The sequence below is a fragment of the Takifugu rubripes genome, chromosome 3 (genome assembly GCF_901000725.2).
Source record: "Takifugu rubripes chromosome 3, fTakRub1.2, whole genome shotgun sequence".
NCBI lineage: Eukaryota > Metazoa > Chordata > Actinopteri > Tetraodontiformes > Tetraodontidae > Takifugu > Takifugu rubripes.
The window spans coordinates 8,644,084-8,666,629 of NC_042287.1; the positions used below are offsets into that span (position 1 = coordinate 8,644,084).

Sequence of the window (22,546 nt, forward strand, 5' to 3'; positions counted from 1 at the left end):
CATATTGACACATCACAGCGCTGCCTTTAGCCCAGTTTTGTCCTTTGACTGTGCTGTTAAATGGATGAGGCTGCAGATTTGTACAGTTTCAGGCTGCAGTGTGTTAGTTTGTCCTGGGTTTTTTGAGAGGGCAGCCACAGGTGGGAATGCCATGTGACTGAGGTTAAGAAGGGTAAAGTGAGAGTGTTCAGCTGTCTGCTTGGATCACTGTGAAAGGGGAGCACGCTGGAGAAGAACCAAGCTGCAGCCAGTGTGCAGAGACGACAACAAAACGTTGGCGGCAGCGACATGAAACGTGCTGCGAATCATGCTCGATCCAGATGTAAAAACTGTTGTTTCCCACACAATTATCACAACTCAATATCACTTTATTATTTTAACAGTGCATTGCGCCTCTTCACAAGAGTGCAAAGTTCTGTTGTTTATTTCATAAATAACAAACACGTCATAAATAAATACACATCATCACCTATATCACAAACAAACAAACAAAAAAAAGTCACACTGAAATTGCACAGATTTAAGTCAAGCCGCCTTATTTACAGTTCCTTCAACGGACTGAAGGCCACAATTCAGGAACAGTGTCGCTCGGGCCATCACAGCCTCGATCCTTCTGCTGGAACAAGAACGGTAAACAAGCTGGGATAAATAGAAACGCATTAACAAAATCCTTCAAAAAATAAAAGGAAAGAAAAGACAACTTCTCAGAAGTTCAGAACAATATCACTGCACCATACATGAACCTTGCTGAAGATTTACAGTAGTAGAATATACAGCCGAGTCCCTGCCCTGACTGAGGGGGATCCAAGAGGAAATACAACTGTCGTATCGAATTCTACACTCAACTCTGATGGTAATCAGCTTCAACGGTCTCGTGCCCAGCGGCAATAGCCTTCATCCTGCTGTTTAACCGAACAGATCTTCTAGAAAGATGCAAATGAGGCCTTTTGCAAGGACGTAGCAGACATGAGGTACAAGTTTCGTGTGATGCCATGCTTGTGGCAGTGAAGAAATGCAAAATAAAGGCTGCATATGAAATTCCATATTCATTCTGACACAAGAAGAAACGCCCAACACAGACAAACTAAACACGCTCTATATCACTTCTATCTATAGTACACACACCACACATCTGAATAAATATATTAAAACACTCTTCTATAGACATTGGTCTTACGTCTCCGTCTCTACACATCTTTACAAGTGAATAGATTAGATTTGATATATTTTACATACACTTTATAAATACTTGTAGTTCAGATAATTATTCTCATTTTTCATATAAAAAGAGGTCCACCTGTGTTCAGTTCTGAGGGCCTTTTAGGGCCATGCTTGCTTCATGAACGGGAAAGTGCCGATCGCTGCCTGTCACTGCCACCTACCGGGTAACGGTGGAATCACAACATTTTATCCCGTTGGGAGTCAGTGTGTAAACATGCATTTTAAACCCAGTCAGAGGCTACATTTTTTTTAAATGAAATATGTTTTTCTTTACAGCTTTGCTAACACAAACAAAAAGAAACCAAAAATATTGCCGCCATGTTTCTCTCTGCAACAGGGAGCGGTAATGTTCATATTCTTGAGGGGCCGCTGTCTGTCAGTCTAAAATGGAGCTTCACAGTGACATTTCAGACTGTAACATATAGCAGAGGCAAGATTTAATGGCAAACCTAGATAACTTTGACTCAGTTAAAGTCTCAAAAATATCAATGTTGCACGTTCGGGTTGTCGCTGGGGAACTGCTTCATGTTTGTTAGTTAAACTACTGTATGGTAAGTCTTTACCAAGTGAGCCATTAAATTTCAACCAAACCCCTCCCTTCATTTACCTGCACGTCCCCTCCTTCCCATCTCAAACAGAGCAGTTGCGTCTTTTCCCAGAGCCAGTCTGGGCTGTAGCAGCAGAGGCTGAGTTCAGCCAAGCGGTGACCTCGTGTCAAAGGCTGGTGGAGGAGACCGAGAGTGTGGGCGAGGACGGCGGCGGGAAGTTTAGGAGCTCCAGTATGGCTACGCCCACGCTGCTGCGGCGCGTGAACATGCAGGAGGCTGCGACCCACTTGTTACTGCGTGGATTGTACTTCTCAATGGAGTTCAGACTCGAGCTGCCGTCGTTACCTCCCACTGCGTACAGCCAGCCGTCCATAGCCACAAGGTCATGGGTGCTCCTGGGAGACAGTCAGACACACCCGAATCTGTATTGTTTCGTGTCCATACTTTTAGAATGCAGTAAGTCATAATTCACATGTCGTTTTTCATCCATCCATCCATCTTAGCAACTCTGGGAGTGTCTATCTATTCCAGCAGTCGCTGGGTGAGATGCAGTAATACATTCCAGACAGGTCACCAGTCCATCACAACACAGAAGGACTGGAATTGAGCCTAAAACCTTTCTGCTATGAGTGATGGCAGGATATTGTCAGCAAGAAAATGTGACCTCCTGGTTCACCTCCAGTCAGTCTGTAACAGATCGGACTCAGAGTTTTTGCTACACTCACGATAACCTTTCCTGACGATTATAAAACTGAGGAAGAACCTCGTATTTAGGGCAATAACAAGAATATACGGCAAAGACACTTTAGTTCACCAGGAGGGGGATTTCAGAGACAGATGTTCCGCAACATTTTCACACCGTCAGACTGTAACAGAATAGTGTTGAATATAGTGAGGTGTTTTAAGCTTCTTTTCTAAATGGGGAGGCGGCAGCCGGACCGGAGGAGCAGGCAGGACGCGCAGCCAATCAACGCTCGGGGCTTCACGGGGCTGCGCAGCCAACTGTTGTCAGGTTTCCCAGCTCCCACAGAGCACTGACTCACATACATCCTGTGTTTGTGTGCATGAGTGTGTGGCTCCTGAAGCCTATCCTTGTGTCAACATTCTGCTGTGCTTGTGTCTAAGCCAAGATTCATGTTAGAAGTGGAAAAATAGGCCGTGCGATGTTTAATCCATAAGACGTTTCAGTGGAGGAAACATCCAAAGAGCCCAAATCTCCTCTCGCCTTGGCGATTTTACAAAAAATAAAATAATCACAGGAGGGGAGAACCTTTGACAGCACAGACAAGGTTCGGCTTTGTTTTTCAGCTTTACAATGTAAATCATCTTAGGACGGCACAACCCTACTTTAGTGTGAGGTTGTGTTTCCCAAATACAGAACAAGATGATGTCTAAAACAGCATTAGAGTATTTGGGATTTAGGATGACCCACATTTGAAGGCCTCAAAAAGGAGTTTCAGGACTGAAGAGAATTAAATTTGGCCGTGCACTAACCTGCGTATGTTCATGGGGGCCACCCCCTCCCAGGTGTTGGTTTTGGGGTTGAACCGCTCCACAGAGTTGAGGCAGCTGGTGCCGTCATTGCCTCCAGCAACATAGAGCATCCCTTCCAGCACGGCCACCCCGGCGCTGCTGCGTCGGCTCAGCATGTTGGCAATGGCCGTCCAAGCGTTGTTCTGTTTATCAGAGCAAAGTTAGTCGCACCTTTATCCAAACTCATCTGGATGATGAGAGCTCTCACGGCGTCAAAATTACCAGGGGATCGTATTTCTCCACGGTGGCCAGATGCGAGGAGCTGTCGTAACCTCCCACAGCATACAAGCTGCCCTCTGGGAGGAATCGTATGCAACAAAACACCGATAATTATCTTTAAAAGGCAAAGGGCCAAAGTAAAATGTCATCTTAATGTCCATTATTGTTTCAGGTTCGTACCCAGAGTAGCTACTCGCACATATCTCCTGCGAGTGCTCATGGCAGCGATGGAGGCCCATGTACTGGTCAAAGGGTCATATCGCTCTGCACTTAAGGGAGGAAACATAAACAGGTATTAGCCTGCTTTCTTTGACACCCTCTGACAGAAACAACACTTATGAGACCAAATGTTTGCCGAGTATTAGTGACTTCTGCCCCAGCACAGAGCTTAGCATCTAATCAGAAACTGTCTTTCTGAGCGTACCTGTTGAGGCACGAGGCCCCATCATAGCCTCCAGCAGCATAGAGCAGGCCGTGGAGGACCGCCACACCTAAACAACTCCGCCGTGTTCCCATAGAAACCTCGGGCTGCCAGGTGTTTGTAATCGGGTCATATGACTCAATGGTGGCAAGGTCTGATGTGCCGTCATACCTGAGGAAGACAAAGACGGTTAGACAGCTACTCTGTACTCTAGGAGGTGGGAGGATTCACTGGTTTGACTCAATACTTACCCTCCGACAGCATACAGTCTGTTCCCAATGGCTGCCACGCCAACTCGTGCCCGCCGAGTGGACATGGACGCCACCATGTGCCAGCGATCTGTCCTGGTGTCGTACGCCTCGCAGTCCCCATGGATAGCAAACAGGCTGCCGCCACCTGCAAAACACGCCCAGGGTAGTGGGCAGTTAATAACTAGCCAATAATGCTACTTTAGATCACATATTGCTTTAAAAGATTCAATTTAAAAAAAGATGAATGATACAGGAAAAAATTATTTGGAAGAATGTTGAACACTTAACAATTCAAATAAGAAGTGTTGCACGTGTACCCGATTGGGTACCTTCAAGTACACACTGACCAACAGCAAACAGCACCGGGCTGGCCCCCTCACAGCGGCGCGGGCGAGTCCTGATGTTGTAAAGGTTTACCCTCTGCTCGGGCATCAGGTGATACTTGAGAGCCTCGATCAGCAGATCCTTGCACTCGGCGTGGTGACGCACCAGCAGCTCCGTGTCCACGTTGCTAATCAGGAAGTCTCGCCTCAGCAGCGGCAGTCGCACGCACTTCATTAGCTAAGGGAGGGAGCGAGAGAGTCCAACGGAGGTGCCTGACAGTCGAGACAAAGCAAGAGGAGAGGCATCTTACCCAGGGCACATGCTGCCTGCGTCCATCGATATCATGTTTCACCCAGCTCAGCCCGGCTCGGTACACCTCCTCCTCAGACGGGACGTTGAGAGTGTCGCTGGAGAACAGATCCAGGACCTGGAGCAACAAAAACAGATGTGGTGGATAACGAAGCTTCCAAACTCCACATCCAAGCTCCCTGCCAAAACACACCATCAACCAGGAAGTATTTTGAAAAATCTAAATAACAGAATTCAATGAAAAGAATACGTCGGTGATTTACCTCAGAAACAAAGCCCGTTTACGGCCCAGATTTGCGGCGCTGTCACCGACTGAACCCGATGAGTGTTTTTTTATTTTTTTATTTTTATAAGTGCTGCAGTCTGGCTGCGCTCCCAGCTCAACCCAACGCTGCTGGGGCCGAGCGGGGCCTGAGCTGCCAGCTGCCATCACGCTGGCGGGATCAGGGCGAGGAACAGCCTCGGCTAATCTAGTCACCGCGGCTGTTGCCCCACCCTGCAGGATCGTCTCCAGGTGCACAGAATTACATCCTGGTAGCCCCAAACACTTTGTGCATGTTTGTGAAAGACTAAAGACCGATTACTGAAAGTGAATTTTAGATTTCTAATAATATTCACACAGATACATCCATTAGTCTGTCCATCTAGTTTACTGAGCATATGACGCGTATGGGGGATATTTCTCTGCCTCGGTCTGATCTGGAGCAGATTAATGACAGACACAGAGCAGCTCCAGACAGAATGCCTCGCTGAGCCAAAGGAAAGAATAGGAACAAAGAAAAGAATGCGCTCTATTTTTAACCCCCATTTTGCCAGCTTAAGTGCAAGAAACTGCTTTAATAGACTGCCCACACCACTCCTGCAGGCTGAGTCACAGGGCTTCCGCTTCCAGAGGCAAAGGCTGAGGCTCTTTTCTGTGATGAGGCTGGTCTCATTTCTGCTTTGGGAAATGTTCCTCGGGGAGCAAAGGGCATAATGGGAAATAAGTACCGGTTTTAAGTACTTCTTTAATCTCTTGTCCCCTGGCAAAGCCCTAAAATCAGAACTCCAGTCTAGCTACAGAAATACCAACCCGACCCCTCCTGCACCTGCGGGGAAGAACGGCTCACTCGTTGGTGCGTTTCTGACAGTCAGAACGAGCTCCGCTAGCACCACCTTTCCTGCTGCACCTGCAGCAAATACTCAATTATGTGTCATCCAAATATGACCGCATTTATCCTTTACAAAAATTCACATTGTTACAATATTCCCCCCTAAATCCTACATTAATAGACCAATTCAAACAGATCCAGCTTGCTCTATCAACAGTGCAGCTCTCAAAATGTTACAAGCGTTCAGCTAATTACCACTTCCTGAACCGCAGCGCTGCCACTGATGCAGTCAGTGGATTAATTATTGACATTTCAGACAATCTGGAAGGCCAGAGGAAGAATGGGAGGACGCTGGCTCGACAAATGCATCCGTCCTTTCTCAGGCAGGCGTCAAAGGGCTGAACTGGGATGCCACCAGTCCAGAGCTCCGCAATTGGGTTAATTTACATGTGTTTGTTCTGCGGGGGAGAGGCGCTGACACGGTAGCAACACGCAAGCAGGAAAACAAAAATAGCACAAAGAAACTTCCCTGCGAGTGAAGAGTTAATGTCTACTTTAATATAAAATAGTGGACTGAGGAATGGTGCAGTACTGAAATGAGTAAACAAGGTCTCACCCTGTGTTTTTATTCTCCGCATCCAAGCATCCAAACAAGGACCACAAACCTACCCATAAAACTTGGTCGGAGACTCAGCAGGAGAGAAGCGTCAACACACCCACCTGTTTCAGTGGAAGCAGCATGAACTCTTCCGTCTTGGACACCTCCACAAAGTGTTGCAGTAGATACTTGTGCGCCGATTTGAGCAGGTCGCTGCAGGAGTGCGTGTCGGCGAACGCTCGGATGCCAAGACAGTTAGAGGGGTCCAGCTGGCTGAGCAGGAACTTGCAGCAGGCATCCCGCACCCCGTTGAGCTGCAGCAGACTGGCAGCTGGGAGCAATGTCTGGAAGGAGGGCAGATTTGGGATGAAAGGCACCCTATGTGTATTTTACCTTGATGCCAGTCTTAAAAGCTGATATTTTCCAACCTACCTGAACATTACCCTCCCCGACCATAATCTCCGCGGTGTAAGCATACTGGACCAGCTGCTCCAAAGCCTGAGGGTCGATGTCATGGAGGGTCACATGGGTCTGCCGACTCTCTGACATTTCATCTGCAGTCACCGGAAAGACCAAAACTTTAGTTTCAGAACCAATGAAACTCAATTGTTTCAGCAGCCAAAACCATCGGTACACGGATAATAATGACACAAGACTTCCACAGAGTTTAAGCACCTGGACCTCAGACAGGACAAGAGGAGGGAGGAATAAACTGAAAATGTTGCGTGATAAACTCAATGGAAAAAGAGGACGCTAGCAGAGCAATTCACAAACCCAACGTACTTGTAAACATAGCGTGGAAGTAGGGGCTACAGGAGGCCAGCACTACTTTGTGGGCCTTGATTTCTTTGTTGGAGACATGGAGCACGATGTCACACAGCAGGCCTCGCTGTCGCATTCTGTTCATGGACACGAAGGAGTCGTGGTAGTGCCTCTTGGAATTGTGCGAGATGCTGTGACCATCCCGGTTCAGCAGCTGCATGCCGCCTTCCATCATGGCGCCTGATTGAGTGGACCACCCTCCTGGCAACTGCACAAGGCACGAAACAATGCATTTTCATCTCATTCACACCAACGTTGTTACCTGAATTACGGTGGCATTTGTCATTTCCTCCTGCGAGGCCTTATATTCGCAGAGATGCAGATGTTGTGACAGATGTCCTGAGGGATTATTTCACCAGGTGTTGCTGTCAAAGACAGCTCCTGAAAGCTGACCAGCACTGCAGAAATCCCAGTTTAAATACAGTACAGCAGGTCTACTGACCTCACTGAGTGATGCCCTGTCAGGACTGTTTAAATCAGGCAAAAGAACAGAGAGAAGGTTTAGTTTATTCATTGGCTCGAATGAACGCTATCGCAGATATTTTGTCTTTTGGGTTTCGGTGCTTTGTCTAATAGCAATTGATTGACAACTGGCATAAATTTAGTTGCACTACAATGAGCTGTTAACACCCCCCACTTGCACACAGCTCACCCCAGCTGCAGCCTCGACCAGGCAGTGTGGGAGGAGAGAAGGATGTAGCCTGAGCTAGCCTTTTCCTTTGTACCCTCAGCCCTGCTCTCAGATGGATAACGCACATCAGAGTGTTGCATAACCAGTCGTCATGCAGCATCCGAGAAGTTGAAATCTGATGAATATTTAGCATCCAGTGAACTGCTGGATGAGGTAAAGGAACAGCATCGCAGGCACCAGACAAACCTCGGGAAATGCAGTGATCTTCAGTATGCAAAGTGGGTTCTATAAAGCCCTCGATATGTATAAAAAGGTACACTTCAAACATTCACAACTGGTGGATAAATATTCATTCGTTACCTAACAATGTTGTGGGGGAGCCTGAGCCAATCGTTTGGCCTCTACCAAGGTGGGATACATACTAGGCTGACATATAGACAGACAATAATCCACACCTACAGGTTCTCTCCATCAATCAATGACTGTAACTTTCAACTCTTCTGAACCATCCAGACTCCACACAGCCCTGACCAAACCCTGGGCCACCTTTCCTGCGAGGCTTCATGAAGTGCTACGGTGAAGTATGAACAGAACTACATGTATGCGTGTGTAATATTTCTTGTTATAGAGGTCCAAGAAACACAACCGTAAATGCTAGTCCCTCTCAGGTCCAACTGATGACTAGGAGATTCAAGTGAATATGTTGCCATCGATAATCTGCATCATCCCACCAAGAATCTCCACACGTCAGGACAGCTGCAAAGCCACTTGCCTTGGGTACCATTTGCCAGAAACACCATAAGCGACCCAAACCAATCTGCTCTAATGCCTCCAGGTATAGCATGAGGCAGGGATGGGTTGAATACACAAGCAGTAGATGCAGAAAACACAAGTGACAAATCTAACAGGGCACCTATTCATCTCACAATTTCATTCCCTCTCTTGTTATAAGACTTGGCTGGCAGAGATATTTGGGGGATGGACACACAGCGTAACGTGATCTCTGGTCGACAGATGGCCAATTCTATAGATTCAAATGCGTTTAGAGGAAACCCCAACCCCCAGTCCATTTATTTTGAGTATCTACGACTATGAGCTCTACCGACAGCATTATAAAGAATGAAGGTGTCATTACCGGTGGAAAAGTCGCTGTTATCCCTGAACAGAGTGCCTTTCTCGGTATAAACTCGTTTGCATCAACAGCTGTTGCAGTCAGACTGGTTTGGAATTTGCACCAATATGAAGATTTCTGTGCATATTCTGCATCAAGAGTACGACATATGAAGAAAGCCTCTGTTTTTTGCTTTACAATTGACGTCAATGTTTAAAAAAAAAAGCAGGAAACCGGACATCGGCTTGTTAAGGTGGATCTGAGAAAATCGGATGTAAGAGTAATAGTTTCGCACATGCTAATACAATATAGTGCAACTTAACGGGGAGCACACAAACAAAAGATTAAATGAATTTGTTATTTCAGAACAGACGTCACGTTTTTGCAGGAAATATTCATTTTTATACGCCGCGCAATTTTCTCCACCTTAAATATTTGACGGCGCCCGGAAGAGCGTTCGAAATATGTATTTTAACATGAAGAAAAGGCGGAGTGTTATTTAAAAGCGTCGTGATGGATCACAACTTGAACCACTCCCTGGCCCGGGCAGCCCGGTACATGAATCGAACAAATAGGTCACAAATACTGGGGTGAATTGATTTTGCCTTTAAAATATTTCTTTCAGCAACATTATCAATTTAATGCCATCGCGATATCATCGTAAACACATCGAAATCTATTCATTGTACATATTTTGGCTGACTTTGCTCATATAAAGATTACAGTACTCACCAACAGCCGTCGTCGATGAGGATGTGACAGCAGTGAAGACGTTTTATTTCTAAGCTTGCCCAGGTTTTTAGTTGTTTTAACGAGCACCTAAAAACAAGGGGAGAAATGGGAGGATGAGAGAAACACGACGGCTACGACAGTGACACATGTCACGAGGCAGTCGTTGATTCAATTTGGACGTCGCATGTGGCATCAAAAACACAGAATGGTCGGGCATTGTTATTTTAATTTTGAGGTTGTTGCGCTCGCCGTCGCCGTTCGAGGTTAAATGAGCATCGATAACGAATAAGTTTAACAAACGCATAAGTATTAGACATAGCTGTACTGTCGCATCATAATATATTTAAAAAGTTTTTTTTCTTAAAGCCAATACCTTGCCAGTTAATTCCGTTTAGTGACCATGAAACATGAAACCAATTTTCCCCGTTCTCTCTGTTTTACAAAAAATTGAAAAGACCGGCGTCATACCCGTTCGAAAAATACTATGTTTATGACCTGCAACTATTAGTACTTCTCCAAGTTGTTTGTTCCTAAAATGTCGTGGTAAAGTGATGCAGACGGGAAATAAAAAGCAGAAGGAAATTTGGTTATGGGGTTAAAGGTGAAACTATGGGATTTAACTTTTGCAATCTATGTAAAAAAAACAACAACAAAAAACTGTCAGGTGAAAAGCATGCCATTCATCAGTCATTACAAAACACATTTAATATCCAAAGCATGTCGTATTGATTTTATACATTACTTCTCCCAAACAATAGGTGGCAGTATGCACCCGCTGACTCAATGTTACAGCCAGCTGTTGCACCAAAGAAGAAGATGCACCGAGGGATTGTGGGTATTGAGTTCAGTCACGTTTTGGGTCCAGCATGGTAGGAAAACAGAAAAGGTATGTGACTCTTTTTTTAAAAAAAACCTTGTCTTGAATGGCGTATATTTGTAACGGCCAAATCACGTCTTTCGTAGTCTCGGTACACCTGGCCAGCATTGGGAGCCTATGTTGTTTACAGTAACTACTTTAGTTTAGGAAGTTATCTTAGCATCAATGCTAGTAATGCCAACGAGGAATTGGTGACCGATCTTAAAACAGCGTGTATTACCTCGTGTATTTCGTAAAACCCTTTTACTCATTATTCGGACAATCTTGTATTTATATAATCGAGTAATGTAACTGACCACGTAAACTTGCGAATACACATTGGTGAGGTTCAGCCGTTTTGTAAGTTATTGTAACTGTTCTAGGAAATTGGAAGACCTCAGTGTGGATGAATTCCTGCTGTCAGGCGACGTTGACTCGGCAGATGAAGATGAAGATGATTCAGAGGGAGAGGTTAGCATTCAGAATGGACTCAAAACCAGCAAGAAGAAAAAGCTGAAGCCTGTGGCCTCTAAACCGTGAGTTTTTGCCGAGTTATCCTTTACCTCTTCACGGGGTGACTGTGAAGAGATGGAAATGCTATGATATCAGCGCTCTCTAGGACAGACTGGATTTACTGTGTTCTTCCAGGGATGGCAAGAAAAAGGGCAAGGCCTCTGAACACAAGGAACAGCTCTCCAGGTTAAAGAGCAAGGACCCAGAGTTCTTCAAGTTTTTGCAACAGAATGACAAATCACTACTCAACTTCAATGATGAAGATAGCTCTGAAGATGAAGAGGATGCGAAGTACCATAAGTTGCCATCTGCACTGGAGGTAAATTGGCTTCTGGTGCAGCAGTAATGCACATCTGTAATGTACAGATGGACGATAAAATGTTTATGTTTGGCAATTAGGAGGCTAGTGATGACGATGAAGAGGACAATGAGGATCAGCCTACTTCAAAGAAATCTAAGAAGGGAGCAGACACCATCAAAGTCACAGACAAAATGGTTGAGGACTGGAAAGCAGCCATGAAGAAGGAACCCACACTTCGTGTCTTCAGAGACGTCACCCAAGCTTTTAAGGCTGCCGTGGCTACAACCAAGGGTGAAGGAGGCGGTCAGTGTAAATACAAAGTTGCTGACAGTTCAGGTAGGATATCATGTGTGATGTCATTTGCACTGAAACCTGTTCATCTGACAGATTTGCACTGAAAATAAAAAATAAAATTCTGTTTTGTTCACTTTAACAATATGCTTAAATCCATGTCCTCTTGCTGGTCTGCAGTGTTCAATTCTCTGGTCCTGCTGTGTATCAGAGAGATTGATGGGGCCCTGCAGAAAATACTCAACATTAAGACGGATAAAGACCAGAAAAAGTATAGAACAATCATATGGATATTACACCTGTTTACTTGCATCCTGTTCATTGGTTTATTTTATTCTCTGTTTCCTTTGGTTTTAGATTGGTGCTTCCTTCATCAAGTCCAAGGTGGCAGAAGAATCAGATTGACATTAAAATGTATCTCAGTGGAGTTGTTCAGGTTTGGATTGCTATTTTGATATTCTTTTAAAAGAAACATAATGCCGTCAGTCATCACATCTTTTCTCCTTTTATAGATTTAACATTTAAAATACCCACTTGTTGACCTGATTTTCCGTCGTCTCCTCTGTAGTTGTTATCCTGCCTCACTGAGGCAACAGTCGTCAGTGCCGTTCTGCGCCATGCCAACCAGCTTGTACCACATTTTCTCTGCCTCCCCAAACAATGCCGACTCCTGGTTAAGGTAAAATCAAAAACCAGATCTTGGTGGTGTAGTGTGTGTGTTGTTTTTTTTAAATATTTGTTCTTAATTTCTGAAATGTTCTGATATTTGTGTGTAGCAACTGTTGAAGCAGTGGAGCACAGGGGAGGAGACGAGTCGTGTTCTTGCCTTTTTGGCCCTCAACAAGATCTGCAGACACAAGCAAGACGCATATCTAAGCCCTATTCTGAAGGTGAGATCAGTGCACAGTTCAGCAGCGCACGGGAAGGCCCAGGCATGCACTTGTCTCGTATCTAATGTGCTCCTCTTTCAATTTGCAGCAAATGTACATTTCCTATGTGCAAAACTGCAAATTTACATCACCCAACGCGCTGCCCATGATCAACTTTATGCAGCGAACTCTAACAGAGATGTACGCTCTGGACACACAAGCTACATACATGCAAGGTTTCATCTATATTCGGCAAATGGCCATCCACCTCAGGAATGCTATGACCATGAAGAAAAAGGTGGGTTCTCTTGTGTGGCTGCTTTGGAAAACCTTAAAGGGAGAAACAATGGTATGGTCTCTTTAATGAGTTGTCTTGTTTGAATGTTTCTCTGTCATTTTTTAAAAAGAAAAAAGAAGGTTTGTGTTCTGATATTGTGATGTGCATTGGTAGATAAAAGTATTTTCTCAGATGCACAAAACAAAAGCCAAATGCTTTGAGATCTGGAACATTTTGACATGATTTTGTGTAAGTTTTCCTACAATTAACATACAAGAACCTGTGCAGGAATAAGCAAAGGAGGCGTTGAAAAAGCTTAACAAACACTAAATGGAAGAGATGCAAATGGAGAGTCTAGAATTTTATTATGTCAGTCATTTAAATAGAAAATGGTGAGGTGGTGAGGAAATTGGGGTGTTTAGGTAGCAGCCAGTTGTCATTATGGACACCAGATGATCAAAAGTCACATCTTGATCAGGATGTGTACAATTCACGCAGGTACACACATCAACTCAGTAATGCCACAGAATGCAATGTAGTTGACTAATGAATATAACAGCAAAATCTGATATTTGCTCAATTACTTATGATGTTGCTATGACTGTTTTGTAATATCACATCTATTCTGGCAATATTGCAATTGTGCTATTGTGTTTTCTACAGGAAACGTATCAGGCGGTGTATAACTGGCAGTTTATCCACTGTCTATTCCTCTGGTGTCGAGTCCTCAGCACGTTGCATCCCAGTGACGTCCTACAGCCTCTCATCTATCCCCTCTGCCAGGTCATCCATGGCACAATCAAGTAAGTTTGTGTTTTTAGAGTCTCAATTTTTTTCTGTTGAAGGATGTAAAATTAAGACAAGAAATTAACATTTATAAAAATTAATCACCCAAATAGATAAATATTATGATAAAGATGGTCTGCTAAGTTAACAGCTGTATGTATCAACTCTGAACAAAGCTTAAATATCTTATTTAGAAAGTAATTTTCTGATCACACAGCAACACCTTTGACTTAATGTCCATTTACAGTCATCATAATCATGTTGTCATTGACCAAACATTGAACAATTGATCCTATGTATTAGCTCTTTGAATACCAATAAACAGTTTTCATCATTTTAAATTTAAACATTCAACATATTAGTTGTGACAATGCAACAATGTCACTGCGTTTCCATATTTGAACAGCAGGTGGAGACATTGACCGTTGTTTTAATGTTCTCTGAACAGACTGGTTCCCACATCAAGATACTACCCTCTGAGGATGCACTGTTGCAGAGCCCTCACCCTGCTCTCCAGCAGCACCAACACATTCGTACCTGTTGTGCCGTTCCTCCTGGAGGTAAGCGTGGTAGTCCACCTGTCCCCAGCTCCACTGGATCAGAGGAGTCCGTGGAGCTGTTGACTTGAATAGAACGATAAAGACAATAATAATAACTAGAAAGCACTCGGAGAGCGCAGACCTCCGCCAAGCGCAACAATTCCTGGCATATTGTGAATTCCACCATAAATATTAGTCCCACATATACTTTGACTACATATTTAGAGTCCTTGACCATAAAAACATACCGTTAGCCACTGGAATCATAACAATATATGTCTTAGTTCAATAGTTATTCACGAAAAAAAATTCACGCTTTGAAACAATTTTACTTTGTCCGGTGTGAGGCACTCCTTCACGAACTCTCCTTCGGCGTGAGGTTTCAGCTTCGTGGCTATTAATTCACTCACCACAAAACTTGCACGCGTAATATTCTCTCTGTCGGTACATGGTCGTGTGAAAGCTGCTTGTTGAGCCTCCAAACTCCGACGGAGAGCGTTAATTTTATCCAAACTTATCGGTCCTTTCAACTCGTCGAGTTTAGCGTGTTTCGCTAGGCATTTTTCGTCCGTGTCAATCAGTCCAATCCACTACGTACATCACATGCGTGTTCACTGACCCTGACCTTGACTCGGACATAACATAACCGTCTGTTTTATCTCAGAAAACGGGAAAATATTTCCTCTTGTTACGAAAGAAATTTCAGGATACGAAAGGCAAAAATACGCTACCGCTGCTACTCGCAGCTCGCGGAGTTTAGCGAACGGTCCCACTGTATAAGTGCACATATAAAATATAAAAATCTTATTGCGTTGCGGGCCGGTAGAAATGGTCTCGTAGGCCGTATACGGCCCGGAGGCCGGGGGTTCCCCACCCCTGGTTTACAGGATGCAGAATAAACAACGGGCAGATGGTTATCTTTGTCACAAGTGGAAACAATGAAAAGGTTGATGTGATGAAATGTTCCATCTGTGGAAAAAAAACATCAGTACCTGGTGTGAACCACAATTTGGTCTCAACTCCAGGAGCTCAGGAGTATACACATTAAATGATTGTGTGTAATTCTGATAAAAGCAGTTTTGTTAACAGAACCCTCAAGTAATGAACTGACATTTCCCTTATGTCATGTGTGAAGCAGGTGATTAGCCATCGTGTGTGTAAATGCATCCTGTGTGCATTTCAAAAACTGCTGGCGACACTAACTCTCGGCCTGCTGGGAGTGGTCAGCGCCTACCTGTTTTTGACTGTTCGACCAGAGTGATAAAGGCACGGTTGTGGTTTACACTCTGGTCCTGGCACGCTGTGCAGACCACATCCTTTTTGCCTGTGGCCCACTCCCCGCCTTCTTTTTCCACCCTACACACACTTTCTGAGCCCCTTCCTCAAAACCCCAAGAGCAAAGGCGTGCTTAGTTGTGACGCACCATATTTCCTGTTTTTTTTTTGTTTTTTTTTCTGCTTTACCGTTCTCCTTGTTAAAGCACTGTTAACGGCGGGCTGAGATGCACTGCTACTGTTTTAATTAGAGAAGCAGAAGCAGCCCCTTCCTCTTGTGAGCCTGCGCCTGTGTGTGTTCTCGCTTCTCCCGGTGGGGTGTATGATTTGGAGCTTCCTGCTCTAGCAGCTGTGTGTTTGTGTGTGTGTATGTGTGTGCCTGCACCGGGGTAGGTCCATGCCTTGCCACTTCCCTCTGGCTCCCCCGCAGACCGCCACCACATCCTATGTTTGTACAGACTGCACCGGCCAGGAGCGTTGCTTTGCTTCGCATGCTGAGCACATTAACGACTACACACACAAATGCACAGAAATATACGAAGATGCAGAGAGTCAGAAATAGCTCGATACACAAATACATGGCAGAAATGTACTTGCATGCTGTGGGCAGATGTGAAAGCTACAGCCTGTAGAAAGATAGCCCGCACTTTGACGAGAATGTGTTTTCTCATATTTAAGATAGACATTTGTCACCTCTGAAGTCACAGTATGAAAGATTAGCTATGTAAACTGCTTAATATCATCAGCATTACATGATGTAACAACAGTGTGTTCTGAAATCCTTTTCATTTTGACCCATTTGATCTATCATAATTATATAATTTGCAATTTTAAACTATTCTGACTCTTCCAGTTTTTCTTCAAATTCACTGTTATTTGTTTTGCTTGCCTTCATAGATCTTCCAACAAGTTGAGTTCAACAAGAAACCAGGGCGAATGAGCAAGAAGCCCATCAACTTTGCAGTTATCCTGAAGCTTAGCAAGGTCAACCTACTGGAGAAAGCCTACAAAGTAAGTACTAACCACTGTCACCCCCTCGCAGGCACTAATTAGGAATCCTCTGACAGTCCGCGCACTGAGAAGCCGTAACAGCTAATCAGATGGGCGGTTCATGTTAATGTTACGTTCATGCCACTCCCCGATGCTGCGTTAGCTTGCATGTGTACATGAGGGGATTGAGGGCAGTGCTGATAGCCCCCTGTCAGAGCTCTAAAACTGGCCCTGAGTCACCACGCTCAGCGCTGCAGCCAAGAGGATTGCAGCGCTGCCCCCTGGGATTATCCCCCACGCTCGGCTCTCTAGGGCTGGTGTCGTTGCTGTCACCTGGGCAGCCGTCACGATCCCCTGCCTTACACACACATACACATTTGCATCCTTGACTTAGATAAAGATTGACAAATATTAAATTCTATCCTTTTAAAGGGAAACTTTTTGAGCTGGTGTGAATGTTGTGACAGACGGCACCAGAGCGTTTCAAATGTAGTTTGGCATTCTAAAATGGGTAAGCTATCCGCTGCCAACTACCTGCCTCCACCCCCCGAGTACTTTCAGGAAAGGAATTTCTTTGTTTGGGGGTTTTGTGGTTGTTTTTTGTGTTCATTTTTTAAGCCATACTTGTATTGCAAAGTTGATGATCAAAAAATGGAATATTTGTCATTGTGCCCTTTCAGGACGGGTTGATTGACCAGCTGTATGACCTGATCCTGGAGTACTTCCACACCCAGTCCCATTCCATCGGCTTCCCAGAACTCGCCCTTCCCACCATCATTCAGGTAAAACAACGCACCTTGACACTAACCTTAGTTTACAGCTAGTCTGAAACAATGGTTTAATCTATGGTGTAGATTCCTAAACATAGGCTTATATATGGCTTGATCAGGTGATCATTTACAACTATTGTCCTCTTAATCATACGGCCTAATTGTCTTTGCAGTTAAAAACATTCTTGAAGGAATGCAAAGTCGCCAATTACTGCAAGCCTATGCGGCAGCTGCTGGACAAGGTGCAGGAGAACAGCAGCTTCATCACAGGACGGAGGCAGAAGGCCTCCTTCGGAGTGGCCGATGCCGCTGCTGTGGTGAGTCTCAAGACCGACATTCCTGTCAAACTCACAGGAACCATTTAGTAGATGGCAGATTTTGAAACCAAAAGCAAATTTAAATTGTATAGATTTGTACAGCATGAGTTTTCACCTCTATATGTTTTTCCCCTCCCCAATTACACGAAACCAAATGTTTGCAGTTGAAAAAACACGTATTTGGGTGCCTTTTGAAAAGCTTTAGTCCAATTTCTTTTCCTAGCATGAATGTAAAAGTAGCTTTCACATAATTGTCATTTCTCTCTTGCTTTCTTTCTTTCTGTCTTTCTTGTTCTCTGTCTCTTTGTCTTTCCCTCTCTGTGTCTCTGTTTCCCTCTGTATATCTGCAAGTCATTAAATAGTGCTTTTTAGTTATTGATGTTGACATGTGTGGTGCCAGAGCCCTTCTGAACACGGTGGTAAAGTTTTCCGTTGACTGTTGTCTTGCCTCCGACGCTCATGTTGGCGTGCATACTCGGCCCATATCAAGGTACTTTAGCTCCTCCTGCCTCTGAGTCCACTTCTAACACTAATTAATATACAGTTGCTTCAATATTACATGACCGATGTCTCGCTAAGGAGACGGCTCTCTGCAGCGCCGTGGCACCAGTAGGGCTGGAGGTCACCACGTGCCAAGGAGAGCAGACAGCCTGGCTGCTGCTAATGCTGCAGCAGAAAGGCCATGGCCCACCTCTGGCCATCAGCCGCCTGCTGCCACATCACCCAATCTGAAAGCTAGTCTAATTAATGGTGCCCCGCCACTGTCCAGGTCACAATCGGATGTTTCTTGACTCTGAAGGTGGGGTTTTATCCTGTCTCATTGCCTCTCTGTGTCTACATGTCATCTGTCTTAATAGCCGCACAGCAGATTGTGGTAAATGTGTTAAGCCATCGGACGCGGGAGGCTCCTGTCTGGTCGCTCTATTGGATTTGTTGGTCAAATAATGCGATTTTCCCTAATCGATACCATCCGCGCAGACCTTTAGGGGCCGGCGAGGATTTGCCCGTCGCCAGTTTAAGACGTTTTCAGTCCATCTTCTTCTGACGCCTGTTTGTCTTTTCTTTCATGGGGTGTTTAGAATTTTGAATAATACAGCTGTTGTTGAAGAATGAAAACATGAATTAGCTTCTTTTTATCACACTATTCCCAGTTGCTGTCAAACAGATTCTAATCAACACATCTTCTGTCAGGTGGTTTGGGAGAAGCAGACCCAGCAGGAGGGAACTCCCCTCAGCAGGTACTACAGCCAGTGGAAGAAGATGAGGGAGAAGGAGATCCAGCTGGAGATCTCTGGAAAAGAGAGGGTAACTGTCCCGCGGCATTCATCTTTTTCTCCACCCGTGAGGTGCATCCTGCCAGCATGATGTCCTGACATTAACGATTTTAATGGTGTTGCTAAAGATGGAAGATTTGGACCTCCCTGAGATCAAACGAAAGAAGGTTCAGGAGAAGAAGGCAGAGGACAAGAAGGAGTTTAAAGACCTGTTCCAATCCGACAGTGATTCTGAAGATGATGATGGACTCAGAATTAAAGGTAAACCGACTGTTTGCATGTGATGAAATAGAGTTTAGTTCGAGGGAGAGGGTCCCGCTCCGCTTTGTCCTCTAGGGGGCTCTGTTTGTCTCAGGCTGGACTTGCATGGGGGGAAAACAATAATAAAAGGTGATGAGTCTGAGGTTCCTGCCTTTAATTCTGTTATTCAGGTTTCTTTGCTATGGTTTTTAAAAACTATTATTTCTGATGTGATGCTCCTGCATCACTTTCTGTTTTACTTTAATGTTTTCTTTTTGACAATATATATGGTAGAGTGATGTAGGTGTGCATTAATCAAACAGTTCATGTGGCATTTCCACAGGAAACCAAAACATTCGGGGAACTTTAGGAGGTAAAGGCATGCTGGGAAACATTAATTATGAGATTAAATTATTTGAAAATGTATATGATGACATCAGGAATTCCAGGGACCATTGAGATGACTTTCACACCTGCATACTTTATACTGTGTATGTGGGCAACATGAACCCCCAGACAGATGAGCCAACAGTCAAACCCGGGACCAGGCCAGTGCTGCTGTATCATGATGTGCATTAGATCATGGATCAGCAGCTCCAGCCCAGAGTTGTTGAAACACGACTGGGAAAGCGAATTCCCAAATCAGACAGGAAAATCTGTTCTCATCCGTCTGCTTCTGACCCCACTGAGAAGCGTCTCCAGAGCATCTCGTCCTTACCGGGTCATCCGCAGGTCGCAGGCAGCTGCAGTCCCATTTTCTTAGTAGAAGGAAGAAGTAGGCGGCAGGACTTTTTTTAAATTTTTTTTCCTGGTGCATCTGGTCTTCATTGTGCAGCGCGCACCACAAACGGATGAGGAACTGCCGGCAAGTAGCTGGACTCCGCCTCTTTGTCTCCGTCCATCCCTCTCTCTCTTTGATTTGTCTGTCCTCCTCCCTTCCCACCTCTTCGCGTGCGCACACACATAAACCCAAACCCCCCGACAGGAAGTACGGGCTTGGATCCCAGCGGGGGTTCCTAATTCAAACCAGTCCGGTGGAACAGCCAGAGGTGGCCGCTCCCACTCCTCTTCCCCTCGTTCTTTCATTCCAGCTCCCCCCCGCTCTTTCTTTCCGCCTCTGTCGATTTCAGTCGTCTGCCCCCGCATGTCCTGGCAACACGTGCGCACACGGACACACCTCGGCTGCACACTAGTGCATATCCACCCACCAGTTTCAAGAGATTTCGGGCAGCTCACCAGAGTTTTTTGTGATGTTCTGCAGACCCGGAAAGCGCGTGTGTGTGTGTGTGTGTGAGCGTGCATGTGTTGAGTAGGAGATTTCAAGGTGACTGGGGGGGGCAGAACACCAAGTTCATCACTATGGTCTGTGCTATCCGTGCGTTTATACACAACAAACAGTAGGTGCAAGTGTGTGCCGCCCTACTCGAGATGTGTGTTTGCAGTGTAGCCGGGGATTCACCGTGTTTCATTTCTATTTCCTCACACGCCCCATCCTCTCGTCACAACTCTGCTTCAAAGCCTGTGGCCCCCAGTTTTCCTTTTGGCTACACACACACACACACACACAGTCAGGTTCACGGTGTACGCTGCAGCGTGGTTGCAGACTAAACGTCCAACTTCTGACACACAGCCTTTTCATCATGGAAGCGGGGGAACCTGCCTGTTAACTCCATTTGCTATATTTAGACCACGAGCATAAGATGTCTGAGATTGCCGGTAGTAAACCGTCATGGGTGTTTGCTGCAGCAGCCGTGTCTGTAATCCACTCTGAGTTCCATCTCTGGGGGAAATAGGCTGCTTCTGATGCCTGGCCCACATAGGTGTCTCCGCAGACGTCAGCGACGCACCAGCGCAAACACGGGAGCGTCTGAAGACGGCGATGCGAGTCGGATATTCATGTATTCTGATGAGCTTCTTTTACCTCTGCAGGTAAAAAAGGCAAACTTGGTTCTGATGATGACGATGATGAGCTTGAAGATCTGTCTGACCTGAGTGGGAGTGACGAGATGGAGGAAGCAAACACAGGTTAGCCCAATTAATTCATATTAAAGAAATCAACTCTATTAACAATCAGTGAAACGTAATCACACAGTATTAGTGCTGTGTTTCACTTTACAGGTTGAATTTAACATTTTCCCGTAGGTCTGCTTTCCTGTACCTTATTCAAGATCATCTGTAATTTTATACATATTTTTTTCCTGGTATAACGTGACACAGGCTTTTATTTTGGACTAATTAATCATCCTTGAATGTGGAAATGCTCCAAATGATAAGAGGCTTCAAATGATGTTGCTGCTAAGGAACATTAAACGTCCTAGTGTGTAAAGCTAACTTTAGCAAGCCCGCTAAGTGCTGTTACTGGGTCTGAATGGTATGAAGAACAGACATTTGCGCCGCCTAATCGGCTTGCTGCACCGCACAAGTCCTAATTTTATTGCAGTTTATGTGATTCCTTTAGAGAGATACTGGTCAGTCCACATCGTATTACTGTAGTTACCGATTTAACCGGCTGATTTAACCACTTTCGTCTTGTTATGAATGTGTAAAACCCATTGTGGACATTGTAGTTTTTAAGTTAAAGTGGTTCTTCTTCATTTCAGATGAGGATGAGGAAGGAAGTAAATCTGCCTCCAAGACTCCTTGTCCGCTGTCCTCTACTGATCTGATAAAGTTGGCAGAAGGAGGCGAGGATCTGGTGGAGGACCTCGAGCTGTCTGACGATGATGACTGAGACTCGGAGACGTTCAACCATCTGTACTTCAGAAATGCTTATGACTTAGCCTGTACAGTATAAAGTGTTTATGTAACTTTTTAAAATGGTGAAAACAGACCGGTTTTATTGGATTTATTTTAAATATTAGCATGTTGTGCGTGTAGCCCGGTAGATACCTACAGGCTCTGCGACAACAGGCTATTTTAGAGAGAGCAGCTAGCTTAACTAAGCCGGGCCGGGCCGGGCCAGAAGCGGAGTACAGAGAGGCGGGTGTTTAGCCCTGAGGCAGCAGCACTGTGCCAGCCTGGCAGGGGGCTGTCTGATGCTTTGCCAAGACTTTCTGCCCAGGTGTTGGAGCCACAACACACACAAGATCTGTTTCTGTGCCAGCTCCCCCACCCCCGCCCAGACCAGCTCCTTTTTGGGCTGCGCCCCTACCCAAGCTAGAGGTGATAATGACCATTTATTGCATACGTTCGCTGGCAAAAAGTCCAGGTCACATGATTAGTTTTGGTACGAACCGCAGAGCCACAGTGGCGCCCGAGGACAGGCTCCGGAGTCATCAAGTCACTTTGGGCGAGCGCAGGCGGCGGTAGTGCAGAGGCCCAGCCTAAAGCGAGGGAAGTCTCAGCAGAGTTTGCAGAATGTGCTGTTTTAGTGCAAACTCTTTGAAGGGGGAAGGTAGAAGCGAGGAGGGGCTGCTTCTGGTCGTGTGTTTGTATGTG

The 22,546-nt window shown here is 45.2% G+C and overlaps 2 protein-coding genes across 5 annotated transcripts; one reads left to right on the top strand and one right to left on the bottom strand.

The window, feature by feature from the left end:
- Positions 1 to 350: 350 nt before the first annotated feature.
- On the bottom strand, positions 351 to 10,369 carry klhl17 (kelch-like family member 17). 4 transcript variants are annotated; one of them, XR_003887766.1, is made up of 14 exons: positions 10,185 to 10,369; positions 9,812 to 9,898; positions 7,299 to 7,545; positions 6,948 to 7,069; positions 6,638 to 6,859; positions 4,828 to 4,944; positions 4,523 to 4,754; positions 4,194 to 4,338; positions 3,946 to 4,113; positions 3,702 to 3,790; positions 3,525 to 3,598; positions 3,264 to 3,445; positions 1,829 to 2,164; positions 351 to 1,633 (listed from the first exon to the last, which is right to left on the bottom strand). XR_003887766.1 is itself a non-coding variant. In XM_029833229.1 (13 exons), exons 3-13 carry the CDS (start codon positions 7,510 to 7,512, stop codon positions 1,936 to 1,938), a joined length of 1,794 nt encoding a protein of 597 aa, XP_029689089.1. In that variant the 5' UTR covers positions 7,513 to 7,545; positions 9,812 to 9,898; positions 10,185 to 10,369; the 3' UTR covers positions 351 to 1,935. The 4 variants fall into 4 exon arrangements, 3 of the variants coding, with proteins under 3 accessions (XP_029689089.1, XP_003963166.1, XP_029689090.1); XM_029833229.1 differs by having other exon boundaries at positions 351 to 2,164; XM_003963117.3 differs by having other exon boundaries at positions 351 to 2,164; positions 4,541 to 4,754; positions 10,185 to 10,367.
- noc2l (NOC2-like nucleolar associated transcriptional repressor) lies at positions 9,825 to 21,938 on the top strand. The gene is made up of 19 exons (XM_003963225.3): positions 9,825 to 10,019; positions 10,570 to 10,697; positions 11,051 to 11,203; positions 11,316 to 11,499; positions 11,580 to 11,817; positions 11,953 to 12,043; positions 12,130 to 12,208; positions 12,341 to 12,451; positions 12,549 to 12,662; positions 12,751 to 12,939; positions 13,582 to 13,721; positions 14,153 to 14,264; positions 16,415 to 16,528; positions 17,188 to 17,289; positions 17,451 to 17,594; positions 18,786 to 18,899; positions 18,997 to 19,129; positions 21,038 to 21,133; positions 21,709 to 21,938. The coding sequence occupies exons 2-19, from the start codon at positions 10,678 to 10,680 to the stop codon at positions 21,837 to 21,839; spliced, it is 2,265 nt and encodes a 754-aa protein (XP_003963274.3). The 5' UTR covers positions 9,825 to 10,019; positions 10,570 to 10,677; the 3' UTR covers positions 21,840 to 21,938.
- The last annotated feature ends 608 nt before the right edge of the window (positions 21,939 to 22,546 follow it).

Excerpts from the sequence above, each read along its gene's own strand:
- noc2l (XM_003963225.3), top strand. The coding sequence starts at position 10,678 with ATGGTAGGAAAACAGAAAAG. Across the intron at positions 18,900-18,996 it reads AGATCTCTGGAAAAGAGAGG|ATGGAAGATTTGGACCTCCC; the intron begins GTAACTGTCCCG and ends GTGTTGCTAAAG. Across the intron at positions 21,134-21,708 it reads GATGGAGGAAGCAAACACAG|ATGAGGATGAGGAAGGAAGT; the intron begins GTTAGCCCAATT and ends TCTTCATTTCAG.
- klhl17 (XM_029833229.1), bottom strand. The coding sequence starts at position 7,512 with ATGATGGAAGGCGGCATGCAGCTGCTGAACCGGGATGGTCACAGCATC. Across the intron at positions 3,791-3,945 it reads GGGGCCTCGTGCCTCAACAG|TGCAGAGCGATATGACCCTT; the intron begins GTACGCTCAGAA and ends TCCTCCCTTAAG. Across the intron at positions 3,446-3,524 it reads TGGAGAAATACGATCCCCTG|AACAACGCTTGGACGGCCAT; the intron begins GTAATTTTGACG and ends TCTGATAAACAG.